This window comes from Chiloscyllium punctatum, chromosome 30 (assembly GCF_047496795.1).
Source record: "Chiloscyllium punctatum isolate Juve2018m chromosome 30, sChiPun1.3, whole genome shotgun sequence".
NCBI lineage: Eukaryota > Metazoa > Chordata > Chondrichthyes > Orectolobiformes > Hemiscylliidae > Chiloscyllium > Chiloscyllium punctatum.
In genome coordinates, this window is record NC_092768.1 from 44543564 (window position 1) to 44566030 (window position 22467).

The 22467-nt window shown below is 40.8% G+C and overlaps 1 protein-coding gene and 1 non-coding gene across 9 annotated transcripts; both read left to right on the forward strand.

Annotated features, from left to right (window-relative positions):
* Positions 1-1680: 1680 nt before the first annotated feature.
* LOC140455481 (bromodomain-containing protein 2-like) lies at positions 1681-22211 on the forward strand. Of its 8 annotated transcripts, none has more exons than XM_072550412.1 (14): positions 1681-2083; positions 5759-5850; positions 7859-8001; positions 8387-8690; positions 9918-10055; positions 10182-10317; positions 11524-11744; positions 13525-13887; positions 15460-15588; positions 16097-16303; positions 16784-17007; positions 17468-17784; positions 19958-20077; positions 20582-22211. In XM_072550412.1, the coding sequence occupies exons 4-14, from the start codon at positions 8466-8468 to the stop codon at positions 20719-20721; spliced, it is 2220 nt and encodes a 739-aa protein (XP_072406513.1). In that variant the 5' UTR covers positions 1681-2083; positions 5759-5850; positions 7859-8001; positions 8387-8465; the 3' UTR covers positions 20722-22211. The 8 variants fall into 8 exon arrangements, with proteins under 8 accessions (XP_072406513.1, XP_072406515.1, XP_072406514.1 ...); XM_072550409.1 differs by lacking the exon at positions 1681-2083 and adding an exon at positions 3618-3735; XM_072550414.1 differs by lacking the exon at positions 7859-8001.
* On the forward strand, positions 11236-11373 carry LOC140455870 (small nucleolar RNA SNORD10). The gene has a single exon (XR_011953088.1). It is a non-coding gene; the product is annotated as a small nucleolar RNA SNORD10 (small nucleolar RNA).
* Positions 22212-22467: the final 256 nt, after the last annotated feature.

Genomic DNA, 22467 nt, shown 5'->3' on the forward strand with positions numbered 1-22467 from the left:
GTTGAATTGGTCTTTTAACATTGGTTTGGAGATTAAATCTTCATGCATGTGCTTTATATTTATTTACTTTGCTGACTATACCCTCATGGGGTACAGTCTGACTATACCCTCAATTTCTTTGCTGTAATTGAGTGAATGGATCCTCGCTGATATGTGACTATATCTTCACTATAGCATATTATATTTACTGTCTAGTGACTAGAGCATCACTGTGTTGTTATAAATACTGTACTTGAGAGATTGCCTTTGGTCATCATACTTTGCAAGTAGAATTTCAATAATACAATATTTTGTTACAAAAAATGTTATTGACTATCTCTGCACTTATAATGTTCATTTAATCTGGTGACTGGATGCTCACAATGTAATTATTTGGTATAACTTATTGATTAAACATGTTACTTGCATTATAATTTACTGATTAAATCCTTGCTACTATGTGATATGTTAATTGTAATACTGGGATGGGCTATTGACTTAAATAGAGTAGGGAAAATATTCGTAGCTCAGCATGTTCATTAGTGTCATTTTGTGCTGGTACAGTTATCTCTTTTTCTTCATTTGGAACACATTTCCTTCTGTTTGAAGAGGTTGTGTTCAAGGGACTAACAATTCCATATAATCAGGGTGTGAACATTCATTCTTTGAGACGTGACTCCAAAATGAAGGATTTATGGGAAAGCAGGATCATAGAATTTAATGTCAAAGAATTTTCTTGTAGTGGCAAAGCAGACTTAAGAGTCATAGATTTGAGTGGCACTGGAAAAGCACAGCAGGTCAGGCAGCATCCGAGGAGCAGGAAAATCAACGTTTTGGGCAAAAGCAAGGGCTCCGTGTGAAAGAGTTGCTCTTCAGGTCCCTTTCAAATCTTTTCCTTCTCACCTTAAAACCTATACCGTTTAGTTTTGGTCTCCCATATCCAGGAAAAAAGACTCAATTTGGTTTTATAGTCTACTCTTGCTTTGATATGTCATCATCAAATGGTATCTACCCTGGACCATTGTTAAAGTTTCAAAATCACTATTGCATAATGACTAACAGCAAATTTGATTCCTTAATTACATGTACATGTGATATAGCCCAAGTCACTGGACATTATCTGTTTCCCTGTCTTAACATTGCAAAGGAACAGTGTGATGTTGCCCAAGAACTGGACCCAAGAGATACACTCAGCAGTGTCTAATAGTTTCTCACCATAGAATCATTGTTTCCTGATTTATGCTATCCAGAGATTCAGGTTTACTTTTAATTGCATTCCTTTCATGCCAATTAACGATTTTGGTTACAATTCTGCATTTAAAGTGCCTTCCTACGTCTTGAGATGGTTTAGGTGCAGCAGCTGCTGCTGACTTATTCAATCTTTTAGTTCTGGGCAAATGCTATAGTGACTAAGATGGGTAAGGATGCCTTTTGTCTACTGTGTGCACTCTTAAGGAAAGGGATGGGAGAGGAGGGGAAAAATTACACGTAGCTTTGCACTGCATCTGATAAGAGTGTAACTTGTGATTTTGGATTACACAAAGAACAAGCAGAAAGAGGAACTAAATTCAGCCTGAAGCTCAACACAGAAACAAAGGTGGAAAGAATCTTGCAATAAAGGCGGGGGAAGGGTGCTAATGCGCACGCGCACGACGAGCCCGGTGCCCATCCCCCACTCACTGCACATGCGCAGACCGCCCTCCAACGGGACCACGCCGACATTAACCCGAAGCCGCCATCACAGTCGAGACACCCGAGAGGGTTAAAGAACACGAAAGGGGAGCCTGCTGCGGACTCGGTACTCACGGGAGTCGATGCACCGAAGTGCCAATGCTGCATTTCGAGGAAAGAAGGCTGGAAAGCGGTGGCCGTCGAGCGAGAAAAAAGTGTTTGAAAGCCGGTGGCGCGTCACGTGACCGCGGGGCGTCCAATGGGCGGGCGCCCGCGGGGCGAGCGCTGACGTAGCCGGAGATTTTCTTTGTTAACATTTGGTGGAAAATGGAGGGCAAAAGGCGGTTAAAAGCGGGCGGCCGGAGCCAGGTTCGACGCAAGGGATGGAAGAGGACGCGGCCGAGGCTTTGGGAGATCGGATAGCGGGCGAAAGGTGAGAAATGGGCTCGATTTTGGTGCAAGTTGTCGGCGAGGGGAGGCTGCGGGGTCATGTGACCGGCCGTAGCCAATTAGCCGTCGAGCTGCTGGAGCGGCAGCCGTTAGGAAATGGAAGCTGAAGGAAAATTTCAAATTCAATTCCAAATTCCTCAGATCTTAACGGAATTTAACGGCGACATTAAAAATACACACTTCACCGACCTTTAGGAAAACAACCATCCTTGGGGGAGGGGGAATTGCAAAGTTAAATAAACCTAGTTAGATTGCCTTGCTTGTAGGTAGTCTTTCTATTACTAACAGGAAAATAGAGGCCAAAGCCAGTTTTTTTTTAAAAAGTGGTCAGGTTGGAAATTTGGCTTTGAAAGCATCGTTCTTTTTAAGCGAGCGAGTTCTTAAGCTTTTTCTCAAGTTGCCTGGTTCAGGGATGGATTGGAAAAACCAAAGTACAGGGGGCGAGCAATGGGCTTTTTTCCAATTTTTTCCAAAATGTTTTCTTCCAATTTTTAGTACGCCCACAGTTTGAGTTTGGGTGTTTCATTTTGTTGAGGTGACTTGGTTTTGAAGTGCTGGTTGAATTGGGAGTTGTCTTTTTTTTGGAGGTGGTGGGGGGTGGAGGAGGAGGAGGAGGAGGATTACGTGTTTCATGGATCTGTCTGTCTGTCTCTCTCTCCCTCCCCCGCCACACACACACGGCGTCCCGCAGATTGGCTCCTCTCTGAAAAGCTGTGGGATCAGGTGGCTGCATCAGAGGGAGGGCTTGGGCTGATTGCGACACACACACTCCCTATCCCTCCAGTGCCAGTTCTGTTGTCCTCCCGTTCAGCTGTTTTATTTTCGCTGTGTAATGTTCCCAAAGATGGCGGCGAGCCCTTGTTGCTGTCTGTTACCCCCCCCCCGAGGCCTGGCGTGATCATGGACCGACGCTGTGTCATTATACCCCCACATCCTGTCTGTTTACACCCCCTCACTCCTATAGGGTGTGTTGGACTGGGAAGGGGATGTCCAATCCCTTTTTAAATAGACAACCTGTTTACCCCATTCCTTCCAGAAGCTATAAGAGACGAGGCAGTGTAGTGACTGGGGTGGGTGGGGATGGAGTGGGGGAGGGGAGCTGACACTCCATGTTAATCAGACCCATGGAGGGAGTGCCTTATCGACACACTGGGAGGTATTGTTCCCTGCATAGGTATCGTATTAGTGTCTGGGAGGCTGGATTTGTACCCTTGGTGCAGTGTTCCTTGTCCCCCACTCCATCCAGGGTGTAACGTGTGTCAAAGTTCCCTCCCTGTTGTGTAATGGCTGACTTGTCCTTTCTTTCCCCCTCGGCTGAGGGCCGCCACCGGCCCAGCCGCGTGACTCGACCATACGGTCCAATGACAGCGCGCTCGGCGTTGGGTGCCGTGCTCACGTGTTGCCGCTCGGCCAATGGCGGGCGGCGGCGTGTGACTGGCGGGCGGGCCGCTGGCTGGAGTCGGCCAATGGGCAGCGGCTGCCGGGCGGTGGGCGGTATAAAAGGGCGGGCTCGCAGCGTCGCGGCGCCATTTGCTTTTGCCGAAACCGGAGAGGGAGAGACGTGGGGAGAGAACCGAGTGGACGCGCAATCAGGCGGCATCTGATGGAAACGGCCACTCATCCGGGGCTCGACAGGTACGGGAGAGCGGTGCAGGACCTCGGCCGTGTAACGGAAGCAGTATTGAAGAGAAATGCAAGGGCAAGCAGACAGAAAATCCCGGAGGCGGAGAGAGAGAGAGTGCCCAGGGAGCAGGAGCAGGCCCGGCAGCCGGGGCCGCCATTTTCTGCCATTCACAAACAGTATACATACAGTACACATCCGGGCTGGGATGCAGGGAAGCGGGGGTCACGACCGGGAGGGTGGGGAGCGACCTCCAAATTAATAAATTATAAATCCTTTACAAAACTATTTAGGCTTATCTGCCCCCAAATTTATTATTGCTCCATTTTGCAGCTGTGGGGTTTCTTTTATTATTAATCACACTTTCAAATTTTTGCTCTAACTTGGCAATGCAGCTTGTATTATATCTACATTTGAAGGATGCCTCCAATACGTTTTACAGAATAACAGCGATTCAAAGAATCTGCAATCCTAGTGCTTTTTTTGCGTTTAAGCCCTGGGATCTGAATGAACTGCAGGGAATCTGTCGTCATTATCATATTTTTGCCCATCTCAATTAAAGTGTTGGAATATTTAATGATTTATTTTGTGAAATAGCCTTACTTTAAACAGAACAAAGGGAATCGCGTTAAATATTTGTAACATCTGCCTTTAGGCCCTCTTAATCCTGGTCGTGGATATTTTTTCAGATCAGATTCTGACAACTTAATGAGAAAATAGTTTGTTTAATCTCAAGTTGCTCAGCATGATACATATTTGTCACAAGTGCACATGGTTCAAGTACACATCACTTGTCATTTTAAATGAAGGGACTGATGCAAGGCGATCTTTAATAGTGTGCTGTATTACTCAGTATTCGATTATTTCCACTGTACTAATTATCTACCTCTAAATTAAAAATTACCAAACTGGCTTGTTGAGCTGTTTCATTTTTATTTCTTTTAAATTTCAGTACTCTTTGTCATATATGTATTTGTACAGTTTGTAATCTTTGGTTGCAGTGCAGATTGATTTGGCTAAGCAGGTTTTTTAGATAATCAAAACAATTGTAAGTGTTTTTGAGGAAAAGAGGGAGGGGCTCCCGGACAAAGTAGCCATGTGGAAACGTATCTGATGTCACTTGCAGCAGAGTGGGCGTGTGTGGCAGAACATTTAAATGAGGTTGTCATGGGGTACTTTATTGCCTGCATCCTACCTGTGTATTTGATCATTTAGTAGAGTAAGGGTGTCTTTATTGTTTGAATATTATGCACTTTTATCCATGGTTTATATCCATTTTAAATTGTAGGCAAGCAAGAAATAGTGGTTTGTACAAGTGGGCAGCAAGTAATCTTCATTGGAAGATTAGCCTGTTTATTTGCTACATTCTTAAGCAAATATCGTCTTGATTTTTATTTTTTTTTTGTTCTGCCAGAAGTGTGAGGAATAGATAGCCACCAATGTCTTTATCTTTCCTCTGTTCTGTTTGAAAGTAATTTTTTTTTACCCACATATGCCAAAATAAGCAGTATAGTTTTGGCTTGAGGTGTGTATTTCATCCTGTCAAATTAAGGGTTGGGTAATTCACACTAAAGTTAGTAATATGGGGAAGTTTATTTTTAATTAGTTTAATTCATTCATAACAAGGTCTCCATTTTCTGCCGTGATTTGTATTATCTAAATGTTTCATACCTATAACCTTTTCGTAATTTTCTTTGCAGTCTGTTCAGCTTTAACTTGAAGGGGTATACATTTTATTATTTGTTTGTCTGTTATTGAATGTTAATTGTTTGTTCCTAGGTCAACCTCTGACACAATATTGTAATTCTGTATTTGTGCTTTAGTAATCACAATGGATTAGCCCAAGCAGCAACTTGGTAGGTGTGGCAGCATCTATGGAAAGAGAAACAAACTTGATGTCTTGAGTCCATTGAAGAATCATTGGATTCTGAGCGTTAATTTTGTTTCTGCCTTCACCGATTTGTTGCCAGACTTAGCAAGTTTGTTTTTACTTTGGATTTCCAACATTTGCAGTATTTTATTTTTAATTTTTTTTAGCCCAAGGAGCACATGTCTTAGGAATGGATTCTGTCAAGTCTTATTTTCTTATGCTGATGTGAGAAGCAGTAAAGGCACAGTCAAGATATTGAGTGAGTGTCCATGTCAGACTTTCAGTGTTCAAATTTTAAAAACTAGTTAAATCCTTAACCCGCCCCCCCCTCAAAACATGAACTGTAGATTCTTATAGCTTGGGTTGTTGCCATGTCTGATTTCAATACTGAATAAATAGACGTTAATCTTCCATAAAGGAAGTTAGGCTTTCATTGAAGGATTTGGTAGCAGAAGGGAACTGCATTTGTTTTGTCATTGACTCCACTATTGTCTGTTCCTGTGGATGAGCAACCCTTTTTATATTTCCTAAAGTGGTTGCCTTGGTTAAAAAGCTGCTGTGCTATGCCATTAAGTTTGCAAGTGGTTCTTTGTATTTCATTTCAAAGGAGTTCTGGTATTGTTAGCTGGTAAGACTAAACAGGTGGTCTTGCCAACCTTACTGAGGAATAAGATGCAACGTAAGACTCCAGTCACTACTGTGATGTGCATCTTGTGTGATTTGCGTGAACGAACTGCAGGAAACATGTTGCATCCTTCACTAGAAGGGAGGAATGTTATTGTAATAAGAGAAAATGGCTTGATTCACCATGCAAAATATTAAGTTGGGTTAGTTTAATATACCAGTGACTTCATAAGTGGATTGTACTAATCAGTGGGTGCATTGTTTCACTGGCCACTGATGTGACCATGAACTAATGTTCATATAGCACTGAGCAAGTGATGTTTCTGATTAGGTAAAAACAAGGACTGCAGATGCTGGAAACCAGATTCTGGATTAGTGGTGCTGGAAAAGCACAGCAGTTCAGACAGCATCCAGGAAAATCTATGTTTCTAGCATTCCTGATGAAGGGCTTTTGCCCAAAATGTTGATTTTCCTGCTCCTCGGGTACTGTCCGAACTGCTGTGCTTTTCCAGCACCACACTAATCCAGATGTTTCTCATTAGAGCATCCTGATTTAAGAAAGCTAGTGTTTCATGTATTTGTAATACAGTATTTTCAGGCTGCTTTATAACTACTGGATATTGGCTGCAAAAATATTTGAACTTCTCACTGCACACAGAATAGCTGCTTTGTTGAAGGTGAACTGTTGACCATGTCCTAATTCTAGAGTGCCCATTTAAGGTTCTTGCTGATTGTTAGCGGATAGTGACTTGATGCTAGAAGCTTGTGCTTTCTCTGTATGCACTGCATTTTGATGGTATAGCAAAGTTGGAGTTGGAACTGTTCACTTCAGAATGCCACAGTTCATACTGAGTTATTGTGCTGTTCTTTCAGGCTACAATTTTTGCTTTGGAATTCAGCATTTAAAAATGGATGGAATCCAGTTTTCTTTTGACTCATTCCCAAGTGTTTTTAAGCATGGAATATTTTGACTGCAGTAATGAGTCATCCATGTATTATAAGGTATTGATCAGTTTTGTGAAGAATTCATGAGCTTTTTCCCCCCTTTATTCCTGCATTAAAAGACCTAATGTGGGAATTTTAATTGATATACATTGAAGTTATCCTAATGGCACTTCTTAAAATTAGAAAATGTGGTCTGTGTAAGTAATCAGATTGTCAAAAGTGCAACTGCTGGGTATTTCCATTTTGAGTAACTTGTCACATAACAATGTTGGAACCTGTTGACCGTTTGGAGTAGGGAGAGAAAAATGAATGATGGATATGAGGAAGCAAAAGAGGACTTTTATTTTGGAGTTATTTCCCTGTCAAGGGCTCAGTTTGTTGATTAGTTTTGAGTTTAGGGCATGTTTCGCCTGTTAACCTTTCTTGGACTGAGAGTAAGTAACACAGTAAACTCTGCTTTGTAGTGTAAATTCTGTTTTCTTTGGGATTCATGGAGTCTTGAAATACCAGATTATCTGTGGATTTGAAGATGCTTGGTGACCTGGTTCCAATAAGTCATTCTTTTGACTGTCTCCAGTTTATTCAAGGTGGTCATGTTGGCCCATTGCTGGATTAGAGTCCTGATTTCAAAAGTGACAAAACTCTGCTGTTTTTCAAAAAGGTGTTTGAATATTCTGTTTTTGTTTTGTTTCTTATAGCAAACTTTCCCATGATGAACTTAGAATTATCAGAACTGACCAGTACTGACGGCAGAGAAGACTATCTACAGCCAGGCCTTTATGTAGTTGCCTCTCTGTAGTGATCCTCCAAATTCAAGCAACTGTTAGCCTGATTCCTAGTGGTTGGTATTTTTTATTTTATTTTATTATTTTTGCTCCAGTACAACTGAGTCAGGTTAGAGAAGTAGTTCCCAAGAGGCTGATAGCAATAACACACTGGGAATGATGTTTTGGATTGATTATGATACTGGGTGTTTTTTTTGTGTGGTTATGGTTGACATGGCATTTTGTGTTCTGGTGCAATGTGCAGTGTAGATGTGGTATTTTAGCAGCATGGGAGGAGGGATAGTCTGGTTTGACAATCTTTTGAATATTATCCTTGTGGAATAGGTATACCTTTTTAGAGAGTCTGGGTGAAAATTGCATGATTTTATAAAGGTGTTAAAACTGCATTTCAGAATTTAATGCAGTGAATATTGAACTGTTTTCCTTCTATCTTTATTGAAGGTTGCAGGGGGACGCTGGTAATGGGATAACTGGGCTGTCTGCTGATCCAGGGTCTGGAAAGCGCATCCGCAAGCCGTCTATGCTGTATGAAGATTTTGAGAGTCCCACAATGTCTACTTCAATTCATTCTCAGAACAATTTTGTAATTAGTCCTCCTCCACCTGAGGTATCCAACCCTAAGAAACCTGGCCGAGTGACTAACCAGGTTCAGTACATGCAGAAAGTGCTGATGAAAGCCCTTTGGAAACACCAGTTTGCATGGCCGTTCTATCAACCAGTGGATGCAGTGAAACTCAGTCTCCCGGTGAGTGCAAATACCTAGAGGGCAAGTTGTAACATGCCAAAGTTTTGGCGTCTTAATTGCTATCTAATGGATTAATAATGTTTTGATGCGTGGGGGGTTTGTGAATACTGCAGTTTAGAGAATGAAGTGACAATGAAAATTCTTGAAACATTGCTCCCAAAGTAAGACAACTTATGACCGGTTAGACAAATGATTTGTCCGTACTGGGTGTGTTAAGTGGTTCTCGAGGCCCTAGTTCCAAGCAAGTGACTTTCTAATTCAAGCTAGAAATTAAATTGATGTGAAATATTATCATGCTTCAATTTTGTAACACTCTTCAATACATAAGATAAAGTAGTTGTAGATTTTCTTTGTCTCTTACTAAGACAGGGATTTCCCTGCTTTGTGTAGTAAACTTGAGCAGTGGTACTTCTATGAGGAATGAAAGGCCTCATGGCTGGTCACTTTATGATCGTATGTTTGTCAGATGACTAGCTGCCTTCTTGCGTTTTCTCTAACTGTTGGTTACAGGGAGATGGAATGTGGTTATGCTATCAGTTTTGAAAGGATCTGCATTTTTGGACAACATGTAGGTTAGAATCCTTTTTTTGTTGGAGTGGTATTTATGTTGGAAGCTGGTAAACAGATTGTTTCATCTGTTTTTAAAAATGACTGCCAATTTGGAACATTGTGTGTCAGTGCCCCAAATTTCAACCAGTTTTGTCTGACAAGTCTTTCAATTTTAGGTCACTCTTTTTAAGAGATTGAACAGGAGATTAATATTTTTGTGAGATTTTGTTTGTAAGAAAGGTGACAGTCATTTGTAACAGACAACCTAGCAAAAAAAAATCTGCTTGAGGGTATTTGATCCGTGCTGATGGTGTTGACTGATAAGTGGTGATGGGGAGGTTGGAAGCACTTCCATGCTGATTAGAAAAAGCACCCCGATGACTTCCATGTGCTTGGAACAGTCCTTTTTGAATGTATGGCACTGTCTAACTACTTGAAGTGTCAGCTTTGGTAACGTGCTAATACTAGAGTAAGGTAGGCACTTGAAATAGCAGGAATAGCTTGCTTTTTATAAACTTAACTAGGATTTACAAATTTGCATGTTGATGGGTTACTGCATCTTGTGATTTGAATAGAGCTGCTCATTTTGCCAACTTGTCATCTTTTGATCTTGTGTTTATACAATATATCTTGACAGCATTCTCTGGAAGCGCTTTATTGAGCCTTATTCTGTTACAGGATTACCATAAGATAATCAAGCAGCCAATGGACATGGGCACTATTAAGAAGCGTTTAGAAAATAATTATTACTGGAGTGCCAGTGAGTGCATGCAGGACTTCAACACAATGTTCACTAACTGTTATATTTACAACAAGGTAAATTTGTTTTTGTTCATTGGTGCTCTGTTAACCCATCTGCTTTTTTTCAGCATTCTGATTAGTTTAATTATTCAAAAGCATGGCTATATAATTTTCCTTGATGTAATTATTTAACTTTAACAGCCTACGGATGACATTGTGTTGATGGCTCAGACTCTGGAAAAGCTTTTCCTGCAGAAGGTGGCGCAGATGCCCCAGGAGGAAGTGGAATTAACACCTGCACCAAAATCCAAGCAGTCAAAGGGTCGTAAAACAGGAGGTACGATCCACAGTATGTTAGATTGGAGGATATCATCTTTTTAGTGCACAAATTGATTACTTAGGCTGTATCCCCACTAAGTGAGTTCTTAGCAAACAGAATTCCCATCAAGATGTAGAATTTGTTAGTATTTGTGGTCAGAATATGATTTTTAAGTTTGAAAATTGGTTGGGTGGACCTACTTTTATCTATGTGAAGGTGAGTTTTGCAGTATTAGTGAAGTGGATGAAGAATATTATGAACATTTAACTGTACAGTTTCTGACCACCACCATAAACTATGAACAAAAGGAAAAGTTTTTTTATTCGCCCCTTTTATTTTAAAGGAATTAAATCTTTACCACAATTTTGAAAGTAGAATTGTGGCCCTTTACTTTTGGGCAGAATGGTGACTTTTGCCTTCCTACAGGGACATCTTTGTCACCAACTCTGTTAAACATCCAGACAATAGTCATTGAAACGTGAGCACTTCCATTAATGCAGGGTCAAATCCAGCAATTGTTTGCCTAATGGTGCAGTGTCCGAACCAAAACAAACAGGTTACTGTGGTTGAAGCCTACTGATCCATTACCTAGCAGGTAGTGATAGGTCACCATTTGATGCCAAATTGGCAAAACCCACACAGGATGAAAGAATGTCAAGTCCCCATTATCTGAAATTTTTATGCAACCTGGAATTACTGTCTCTGGGAACTGATTTTGGTTGCCTTTCTCTTCTTTCGATCAAACCTTGCTGACTGTATTTGAGCAGTCTTGGCTGCAACTAGTACATTCACGTAACTCCATTCCTAGTGTGCAGAGATATTGCATTTAAACGCTTCCCTTTAAAAAAACAATCGGCTTATGGTTTGATCGCCATTTTATTTATAATTTTACATTACTGTTAATGAGAATGGAGAGGTTTTTTTTAATGCTGCACCATTTTATGATGATTCCATGCGTGTCAACTGATCCTAGTACTTGTCTAGTACCTGGCACCTTGCTGACGTTTTGTCTGTGAGTAATGTTGGTCACTAGACGATTCTGGGAACATGATCATGCTATTCACTTCTGAAAATGGTTGCTGTAGAGATAAGACTTGGAAGTGTCAAGATGGCAAGATGGGGTATATCTTTGGGCAGGGCATAATCTTTCTTGCGTCTAATTTTGTATGGCTGCAGCAAGATAGAAACTCTCCTTTTTTAGTGCTAATGGGTTCTTTTTCACAGGGGTGCCCTCAGTCCCAGGAGGAGTGACTGTGTCTCAGGTCCCAATGGTGTCATCTGTGTCTCAACCAACAGCCTACTCTCCTCCGACACCAGAAGTGCCCACACCTATTCTTGATGTGTCTCAGACGTCTGTCATCTCTACACCAATTATACATAAGCCCTCACATTCTCCCCCTCAGTCGGTACTCTCAGTACCACCCCCTGCACAGCCTGTCACCAAGGTAAGCCAGACTATGAAAGAATACCTGTAAATTAGATTGGTCGTTTAGGACTGCTGTTACAGATTTATACACTGTAAATTTTCTTACAGTATGGGTATGGCTTTGTGTATCTAAATCTTTTGCTTCTAATCAAAACTAGGGGTTTTTTGTAGTGTACTTAAATTCTGTAACTACAAACCAAGTGCTGAAGCAACATGGAGTCTGATAGCATCTGTGGATTTGGAAACACTTAATGTCCCACTGTGGAGAGCTTAACCAGGAGAAATCTTCTTTCTTAAAGAAGGCAGTGTGAGTGCATTCACTCTTCCTCTCCCCTGACTGAATATACCAGTAACTGAAATTAGCCACTTTCATTGGAAGTGTCACAGCTAGGTCTTATTCTAAAACAGCTCTTTCAGTCTTCCTTTTTGATTTTAAGTGAAGAGAGGAGCACTCCAGTGCAGACGACTAACCACTATTAAGGAACCTTGAGCTGCTATTTGGAGTGTGGAGGAATCTTGGCCGTCTGGCAACACAATTTCTTGATCTGCATGATGGAGGGGTTGTGGATCTCTTCTGAGGAGCAGGGATCCTCCAGGTGAAATGAGATTTCCACCCTCAGTAGTTCAGTTGCTGTGCACTCACTTATGTTCTCACATCGCTGAACCTGAAACCATGTTGCTCAGATTTCTGCATTTTGTTTGTGTTTGGGCTGAGGACTTTTCATTTTAAATGTGAGTAAACAAAATAGTTGTTATTTACTGGGGTGGTTCTGATAGATTTAAGTAGTATTAGAACTTTTAATGATTAGAGCGTTTAATTTCTCATTGCTAATACACTTTTGAAATAATGCAATGCGTTTCTAGTCAATGGGTGGTTTCAGGAGTAACTGTACTCCTAATATGTGCTGAGTGGGAGAAGGCATAAGGCTGCTATGGCTGACAATGAATGTGTTCAGTAATCAGGGTTGTGTTATGGATGCCTGTTATCTACTTGGCTCTAATTGTCTTGTATTTGAACCTGCTTAAGTGCTAATGGAATAGAATTGCTGTCTTTTTAATTGGTGTCAGTGTAATTCTTTTGAACATGACTCAAGCAGTGTGTTTCGACAAGCTTCCAGTTGGTCCGATAGGTTTTTCCTCTTCTGCCTGCCCCATCTAAAAAGCTGGGTGTTTAGTGTAGCTCCACTGTTAAATATAGCTGACAACAGATTTATGAAACATTAATGCTACTTAGGTAGGCCTGTCTGTTGTAATGTCACCATCATCCTAACAGACCTTGGGGCTGTTTTTCTGGTTAGAGACAACTGGTGATGGTTTAACCTGAAGGACATCATGCTTCAGGCAAGCGGGGAGGCTGAGAAAATATGCCTTCACGGTATCCCCAACCAGTGTGGAAATTGAAACCAATAAGTTGGCACCATTTGGTGCCACAATCAAACCCTCTAGCCAATTGAGCTAATTTACCCAGTTTTAAGGTGGTATAAGGCTTAGTAATGTAATAGAAATCCTGTGAAGTGTGTTCAGGGCTCATAACATCCTTGAAACTATGCTAGTGTGAGAATCACTAAAGTATGTGATGTTTTGAAACATTGCCCAACAGGATGAACTTTGAAAACTGCAGATGAATCGTTACAAACTGGTACTTAAGATCCCAGGATAAGTTGATGTAACTGCTTTTATTTTCATGTTTAGTGTCCAGCTTGAAGTAAAATCAGCAGTTGGATGGTAAGTTGCCTTCCTGTTGGGATCGTGGGAGTTGATGACATGATTGTAGTAATGGTCTTTTTTTCCTTTTACAGAAGAAGGGAGTAAAGAGGAAAGCAGATACAACAACCCCAACCACTTCTGTTGTCACGACAAGTGGAGAATCATCCCCATCAGTAGCAGAAAGCAAGGCTGCAAAGATTCCAGTCAGACGGGAAAGTGGCAGACCCATCAAACCACCAAAAAAAGACTTGCCAGACTCTCAGCAACACCAGAGTTCAAAGAAAGGCAAATTAAGTGAACAGCTGAAGTACTGTAATGGTATCTTGAAAGAGCTGCTGTCAAAGAAGCATGCAGCATATGCCTGGCCCTTTTATAAACCAGTGGACGCCAAAGCTCTTGGGCTTCATGACTACCATGACATAATCAAGCATCCGATGGATCTGAGCACTATCAAAGTATGTCGCATCCAAGCAGCACATTGTCTTAACGCCATACCGTTTGTACCTGGATACAGTGAAACCTGTACGTTAAACTGACTCCTGTCTTCATGGTGCTCTTTCCCAGCCAAAGGCTTTGCTCATTGAATTAAATGTCTAGCTTCTGGAGTAAACAGCTGCCTGCTGTGAGGTTACATTTGCTGCTTGTTTTTTAAAAAAAACGAAACTAGCAGTTTTAAGTGAATGGAACTTGCACCTGGATTAATCAACGCTTAATCACTGACTCCAAAGTAGTCAGTTTTCCACTGGCTGGGTTGAGCTCTGATAACTGCTCAAGATTTAAATGCTGTTTGTCTTTTTCCTTCAGTCTTAAAGGTGACTGCTAAATGCAGGTTTCACTGTACCATATACCACTGAACTCCTCCCACAGCAGCCTCAGTAAATATGGAGATGAGAAATAGTAATGTCTAAATTGATTTAGGGTGAGGGAGTGTGCACACTTATTTGCTTTAAGCATTTTTGGTGACTTGGACAGATACAGTGAAACATTTAAAGTCTTTATTCAGATCATTTACTGCTTTTGGATATTTGCGGTATTCCCCCAAACTGAATGAACATTAACTTCAGTCACAAGACTCAGAATTCTAATCCAATTTGCGATAAATCATATCTGTGGGTGGTAATATATTCTTGGAGCTCTGATTAAACTATTGCATTGTTTTCAAAATCCACAAACTAGTGAACTTTTAGACACTTGTAAATTGAACTAAGGTGGTTGAACACATTTGAATTGCCTTTAGATATGTAAAACTGTTTTCTAGTGTGAAACAACAAACTGCACAGTTTCTGGTTTGAAACCATGCAAAAGATTGGCTTGTGTTAGCTCAGCGCTTTCTTTATTCCCAGTGTCCAGTGTTATTTCATGCTCCCGAGTCTTCTGGGGGTGGGGTGCTTCCTGTCTGGTTCTGGGCGGTTGCTGCACCTTGAATTGCATTTGGTGTTTGTTTGCATGTTTTGAGGTCATTTCACTTATTGATGTTGATGGCGAGTGATGTAGCTGACAGGATTTTGTCTCTGTTCTACCGCTATTGGAGTAAAGTCTGTTTCACTTCTAATGGTCACAAGATCCTCAGTAGTTAAATTGGTTGCTTCTAACACTTTTGGGTTTTTCTGTGAAATCTGGTTAATTAAGGATGTTGAGCATCCTGTCACTAAAATTCACTTACTGTCTAAAGTTGTATTCCCAGCAAATGAAGCTAATTACGGGAAGATGTGGAATGTGTCCTCTGCATGTTAGTATATTTCCTACATAGCTAGGCACTCTATTTGATGTTTTAGCTTTTTTTTTTGTTATCTTTTTGAAACAGCCCAGTGAATTGGCAGCATAAGCAACTTGCCTTTTGGAGTGTTAATGCATCTTCTGTTAAGAGCATGTCCAGTTTTGAAAGTGTTTAGGATCAATGGGAAATATGAAAAATCCTAGTTTGTTTTTGATGGGCCATTCACTAAGAACTGCACCCTTCTAATTATGGTGCAGTTTGTTAAATGATCTGGTTTTTTTTCTCTCCCCCACCCACCCACCCACTTCAGAGAAAGATGGATGAACGAGAATATCAGGATGCACAAGAATTTGCAGCTGATGTCAGGTTAATGTTCTCGAATTGTTACAAGTATAACCCACCAGACCATGATGTGGTTGCCATGGCCAGGAAACTGCAGGTAATTTCAGTTTAGTACTTTTGAGAGGCCAACTTTGTTTAACGAACAAAGTGGAGCGGAGTTCTCCAAACTTTTTAAACCTTTTTGTTGTAAAGGCTAATGATTCCATACATTTTTAGACTAGCTGAATAGTTGCAATGGCTTTAAATATGTTTGTTTGTTTATTTATTTCTTAATTATTGCAGTTTGAATCTAAATGAGATCTAATTAACTAATCTGAATGTGAGCTGTGACTTTTAAATCTTGTACCTCTCCCTTCGCAAGGGGTTGTGGTACTCCATACTTCAAAATAAACAATTTTCTGATGTAGCTTATCTTTCCTCTGGACACTAAATTAAGTCCTTCTGTGTACTATTTTAAGGAAATATCTGTACCCTCCTGTACATGATATCTTTAGAGCTGTGTATTCACCATAAGAATAAAATGTCCTTACTTAGGTGTAGTTGCTTATTCCAGATTAGCTGTACCCTGAAATTTGTTCCCTTAACCTTTTTTTAAATTGTTTCAGGATGTCTTTGAATTCCGTTTTGCCAAGATGCCAGATGAGCCTATAGAATTTGCACCTCCACCTGCACCCACTCCACTTCCTCCTGTTGTGTCCAAATCATCATCTGATTCTTCTAGTAACAGCAGCAGTGAGAGCTCTTCTGACACAGAGACTTCTGATGATTCAGAAGAAGAGCGAGCTAATCGTCTGGCTGAACTGCAGGAGCAGGTAATCAGAAATGGTAGTAACCCTGAAATTAACCAATATTTAAAGATCTTTCTACTGTGAGATGCAAGGTAGGTTAGGTGCTCTTTACCACGTTGCTCATTACTACTTGGGTGCTCTGTTAACTAAAAGGATAAGCACTAAGCTGCAAAGGTGAAACTTGAAAGATGCATGTTCTCTCTCTCTCAATATTGAACTATAATAAACTAAAATAAAGATTTGGTTTCAGGGAGTTAATGTTTTGTAAGTCCTTCTCGTTCCCGTGAGTTATGGCTCCATTCTTGCCAAGAAATGTACAGAGTACTAACTCCTCAGTATTAAAGAGCAACTGTTCTGTCATTAATACATTTACAACAAAACCTGTATAGATCCATCGGTGGTAATTATAGTGAAGTGTATGCCATGAGGTTTTTGCAAATGCAATGAGTGTCTTGTTAATGTTATTGACAATGTTCTAATAGTGTGTTTCATTTTTTTTAACAGTTAAGGGCTGTCCACGAGCAGTTAGCTGCCCTCTCACAGGCTCCTATGTCCAAACCAAAGAAAAAGCGGGACAAGAAAGAGAAGAAGGACAAAAAGAAAAGGAAAGATAAGCACAAAGTGAAAGACGAGGATGAAAAAATGTCCAAATCATCCAAATCAAAAGCCGCACCGAAGAAACAGTCCAAGAAAGCATCTGGAGGCAGCAGTTCAGGGAGTAACAATAAGTAAGTGCACGCATACTGACCTAGATGCCCCGTGTAGTGGTTTTGTTTAATCTTCCCTCAATATTTCGAAGCTCTGCTAAAGTAGAGTACATTACAAATTTGGATTGGGGAATGTAAAGCAACAGTTGTAAATGCTCTGGAATTGTTCAATCTGTGTCTGAACTTCATGCAAAGTGCATTGCTTTTGAGACACTAGTCAAGCACACAGCTAATGAAAAATAGCATTCACCTACTGGCTTAATGATAACTACACGTTCTTTGCCATCAGATTGAGGGGTACTCTGTGCTGTAGTTCAAGCCAAAATGTCTGATAACAGTAACTGCATTATTATGGATAGCTCTTTCTAGAGACTGCTTTATAGATAAAAGACCAGTAATTAATTTTCTATTATTTCAGCATAGAGCTTGGTTAATTTTAATGCTATTGTTTTTACAATTATATTTTACTAACCGTTCATAGGCAGCCCAAGAAGGTAAAACAACCCCCACCCCCACCACCACCACCACCACCACCTCCTGGCTATGATTCAGAAGAAGAAGATAATTGTCGGCCCATGACATACGATGAAAAGCGGCAGTTGAGCTTGGACATTAATAAACTGCCTGGTGACAAGCTAGGCCGTGTAGTACACATCATCCAATCTCGAGAGCCATCACTTCGAGACTCCAACCCTGACGAGATTGAGATAGACTTTGAAACGCTAAAGCCATCCACTCTTCGAGAGCTTGAACGCTATGTTATGTCCTGTTTACGGAAGAAACCTCGCAAGCCTTACTGTAAGTATAATATGGGCACCTGTAAGCTGTGCTGGTATTCTGGGCACTTGGTTATACAAAACTTCTGTATAGTCAAACATTTCAACCATGAAGATGAAACAGTTTGTTCTCCTGAGCTACTTGCTTTCTGTTTACAATTTGGGACCAGAGATTTGGATGGTCGTAACCTCTTTTACTATAGAGGAGGAGAGTGGGTTTTCTGCAGACAGCCACATTGCGCAGACTAACCTGTGCACAGGAATTTTTAGATGGAAACTGGTGTAAATGACCAGCGTTTAATGAGACCCTGACCTAATACCCTAGTTTTGAATTGTAGGACTGTCAACACAGCTGGTAAGGGTTGACTGCAGTTTTAATGTTTGGGCCCACAAGGGAAATTTCTGTCTAGTCGAACTTTAAGCTCTATAAATACTCCTCCTTCGACAATGGGTGAGCCCAGGATATATCTGCTAAAAAAGCATTTGCAACCATCTTTAGCCAAAGTACTATCTTCTACTGAAGCACTAAAGAGCAGAGATTCTAGTCTCCAAACAGTGTCTTTCACCGTTGCTAATATCAAGGAAGTGCTAAGTCCCTCCACATGAAAGATTTTAGGCCTTGACATTACTGCAACAATAATACTGAAGGCCTATACAAAAATGAGGCGAGCTGTTCCAGTGTAATCCCAGCACCTAATTGACAGTGGTAAGTGTTTTTGGTATGCCCTAGCTACATATTCTCTAAATCCAAAATAGCAGCAGTTGCTAAGAAATAATACAATCACTCTCACTCAATTCTATTTTCTCAGGGCCACACAGCATTTGATCTCATTTTAGCCGTTGTTCAAATAAGGACAAAGTGCCTGCACTCGATTAGATGAGAGTGACTGCTTTTCACAGCAATGCAGTATTTGTCTGTGTCACCAATGATCCATTTTGTAGTTGGAATCGATGGAAATGGTTTTTAGGCAGGAGGCGGAGACTCTGGGTTCTTTGGAAGAAAGGAAAACTGTTACGACTGGCAGTCAATCATGTCAGTTCAAGGACATCACTGCAGGAGTTCTTTAGTGTTGTTCTAGAGCCGACTGATAGCTGCTTCAATCATTCTCCATTTGTGCAATCATCACCAAACAATGTTTGATACTGTTTGTAATCCTTACACTGAAACAGTCCACGTCCATTTGCAGCAAGTCAGGCTTGGGTTGTTAAATGACAAATGGCGATTGTAGTGACCATCTCAATCAGAATCTAACCATCGCTCCTTTGACATTCTGCCTGTACTTTGGCAGCTATTGTTACCCAGAATCTGAACTGGACCTGCAAAGGGGTTGATATTCTGCAGTGAGTAACTCACCTCAACTCCCCAATACTTGTCCTCCATCATAAGGCACAAGTTGCTGCGAATGAATAACATCCATTAGCTTTGGATACTGCTGCAACACTTTAGGACTTGACTTCAGCCAGGTCAAAGCCCAGTTGATTGGCACCTTGTTCACCATTAAATGTGGCAGTGGCAGCAGTGTGTATCATCTGCAGCAGTTCCTGGTGTTCCTTTCTTCATAGCAACTTCAAAACCAGCAACCTCTACTCCACAGAAGGGCAGTGACAAAAGATGCACGGGAACACCAACTGCACATTGATTCGAAACCATGTCATCCAAACTGGAACCATATCAATATTCATTTAATCAAAATTCCGGCGTTCCTTAAGTGTTGCCCATTCCGACACCTAAAAGGCTATACAGGCTCAAGAATAGTGTTTGATATCATCTTCCCCGAGCCAATTGAATGCTGGCCTAGCCAGATGTCAATGTCCACATTTTTCTCAAGAAAAAAACCCTTGGAAATCTGACAGTTAAAACTGTTTATTGATTTCAATGGTATTGTTTCACAAGAACATCTGCTTGTATTTAACCATTTGCAGCAATGGCCTCAACACCTATTTTAGAAGCAGCTGTAGAATTACAGCAACTAAGTTCATTTAAGTACCTGGGTGACAGCATTGGATGGGAGCTGTTGGTGGACCCTAGTTAGTGTATGGGCCAGTTGTGTGAAATAATTTTGAGCTGTGGTTCTAAAGGCACTAATTCTAAAACATTAAACTCAATGTCACTGTTTTGATTTTGTCGTCTTAGCATCCAATCTGTTGATTGTTTAGCAAAATAACTTTATTTGCCGTTTCTGTTGTTCTCCCAGCCAAGAAACAAGCAGGGAAGACCAAGGAAGAATTAGCTCTGGAGAAGAAGAAAGAGTTAGAAAAAAGGCTGCAGGATGTGAGCGGACAACTGAATCCTAGTAAAAAACCTCCTAAGAAAGGTATTGTTCACTAGCGAATGTCTGTCAGCAATTTCTCATGAAATGCATCCGGGAGAAGTTAATGCTGGGATGTTTGAGCTTTGGTTAGATTTTGTCTTGATTATACACTAGATCTTGTTTCTTTTGATGGATTTTTTTTTTTTGAATTTGTCTGGTCTGTAAACTCCCATGATCCACAATGTGGGGTTAACTGCCAGGTGAAGAGCAGGCTGCAGTGGGCATAGTCCCTTCTAAGATTGATCTGGTTTAAATTGACCTGAACCAAACATGAAAATACTCTCAAGTAATCTTGTACCTACTTTTTGGGTGGGAGCAAGAAACTAACTGGTCAAGAAGATTGTCTTGGGGAGGAATGAGTGTGCTGTAAATTGATGCAGATTGGTGGGGATGGTCTTGGGAAGAGCACAATAATGCAGAATAAACTTTTAATTTATGCAGTTCAAGGGATTTAAATAAGTGAGTGCAAATCCATAGCTGTACTAACATTTTCCCCTCTTCCTGCAGCAACTGAGAAGCCAGATCCAGTTCAGCCAGTAGGCCCTTCACGCCTCAGCGCCAGCAGCAGCAGTTCTTCAGGATCTGACACTAGTAGCACTTCCAGTGGATCAAGTTCATCAGACACCAGTGATTCTGACTCTGGTTAGAATTGGCAAAAGCATTGGCAGGTTCCTGGCGGGGGGAAATTGGTGTAGGATTGGTTCGAACTAATCTGCGGGGTCGGACGAAGTATGAACCAGACTGTTGGGAGATGGCCTGTCCCCATAGCCCGCCATTACTGACTGCAGTGTACATGGTTTGATGTGATTTGGTTTTTATATTTTAAAAAAAAACTACACAAGCGATGCATCGCAAGGACAGACATGGTAGAGGATTGCACCACTCCCTTACATATCAGCTAGATCTCTTAACTCGTCTGTCCCAAAAACGCCGTGTGCAAGGCCAGACCAGGGCCAAGGGGTATTCGAGGCTGAGGATTGGTTCTTTCTGGTTCTCAGTAATGGAAGGCAACTCAAAAAGTCAGGAAAGAAGAGCGACGTCGGCCTCTAAACTCAGCACCCTCCTCTTTTGTTGCATAAAATCATGTGCAGGATCCAATGTGATATTTGTAGAGGGATGAGCAGCTTTGATCCCATGTGTAGAGTTGCAGTAAGCAGTCTTACTTTTGTTTTGGAAGATTTTATTTTACCCAGTTTGAAAGCATTTTAAGCTGTTGGTCTCTGAACTGTCACTCTGAAACCCAAGTTAAATAGCAATGTTCAGTGGAAATACTACTTTCCTTTACAATTTTTGTTTAGTTACATCTTGAAGATGGTTCATTAGGATTGTGCTCCAACTTCACTGTTCAGCCACTATCCAGAGGCCACTGGCTCCTCTTGCTGAGTTTACTGATCCTAGTTAGCATGGCAATTTGAGAAGCATTTTGAAAAGGCATTAATCTGGCTGAACATGAGCAGATATGCTGACTGCTGCCCAATGCTTTATTTTTCTGATACATCCAATACTTGAATGCAGAGCAGTAATGCTTTAACCATGGTAGTGTTGGTCAGTGCACAGTCTGTAAGCAATTGCTTGATGTGCCTACCTTATTTCCCCTCCCTTTTTTTGGTTTGGACTAGGCTGATTGGATAGTCTAAGATTATCCTTCACTTGGTGCCCTGTCTCATTCAGTTGTACGACTTGGCTTGGAGCAACGGATTGTTTTTAAATGTGTACAGTTTAGTTGTAGTCTTCATTACTGCAGAGGTTACAGGAAAAGCTGACAGCTGAATTTAATCTTTTTTTTTCATCCAGTTACCTGGTGTTTTATTTATTTTGTTACAAAATAATTATGTTTTATATTGTAAAGACTGAACCAATGTGCCTGTTGATGCAGGTCACAAGAGAGTGTAGAGTGAGATTTTAACAAGTATTGTATATACGAAGATGCACAATTGAGACGCATGTTTCTTAATGTAAAGGTGATTTTATTTTTTATCTTAATCTGTAAAGTTTTTTTCTACAGTCCGTTCCTCCGTTTTTTTGTTACTTGTAGAATTGGACCTCATGTAGCAGTTAACAACTTGTATGTGACGATGTGTATTTGTTAAACCTTCAGTTCTCAAACCTGTACAGTAAAAGTGTTCTTTAAAACAAATTTGTTGAACAAATTTTTTGGGGCCTGTCAGAAATGTAGAGTTAATAATCTGGATCTGCACTGTTGAGTGGGAGGCTGAAATGTGAAATGTTAAAACTATAAAATATAGAAGTAGGTAATTTGGCACATTGAGTCAATTCTGCTATTCCATGTCTGATAATCATCAACTTGATTCTTGCCTTTATCCCCAACTCTTGATTCCCTTGATTTAAGGCTTGAGACACTGGCCTTTAACATTCTCCCTGATCCAGCCTCC

Bases quoted from the DNA above. Each gene is read 5' to 3' on its own strand.
- LOC140455481 (XM_072550407.1), top strand. From the start codon at position 2,034: ATGGAAGAGGACGCGGCCGAGGCTTTGGGAGATCGGATAGCGGGCGAA. The intron at 11,745-13,524 runs GTAAGCCAGACT...TTCCTTTTACAG, and splicing joins CTGCACAGCCTGTCACCAAG to AAGAAGGGAGTAAAGAGGAA. The intron at 13,888-15,459 runs GTATGTCGCATC...CACCCACTTCAG, and splicing joins TGGATCTGAGCACTATCAAA to AGAAAGATGGATGAACGAGA.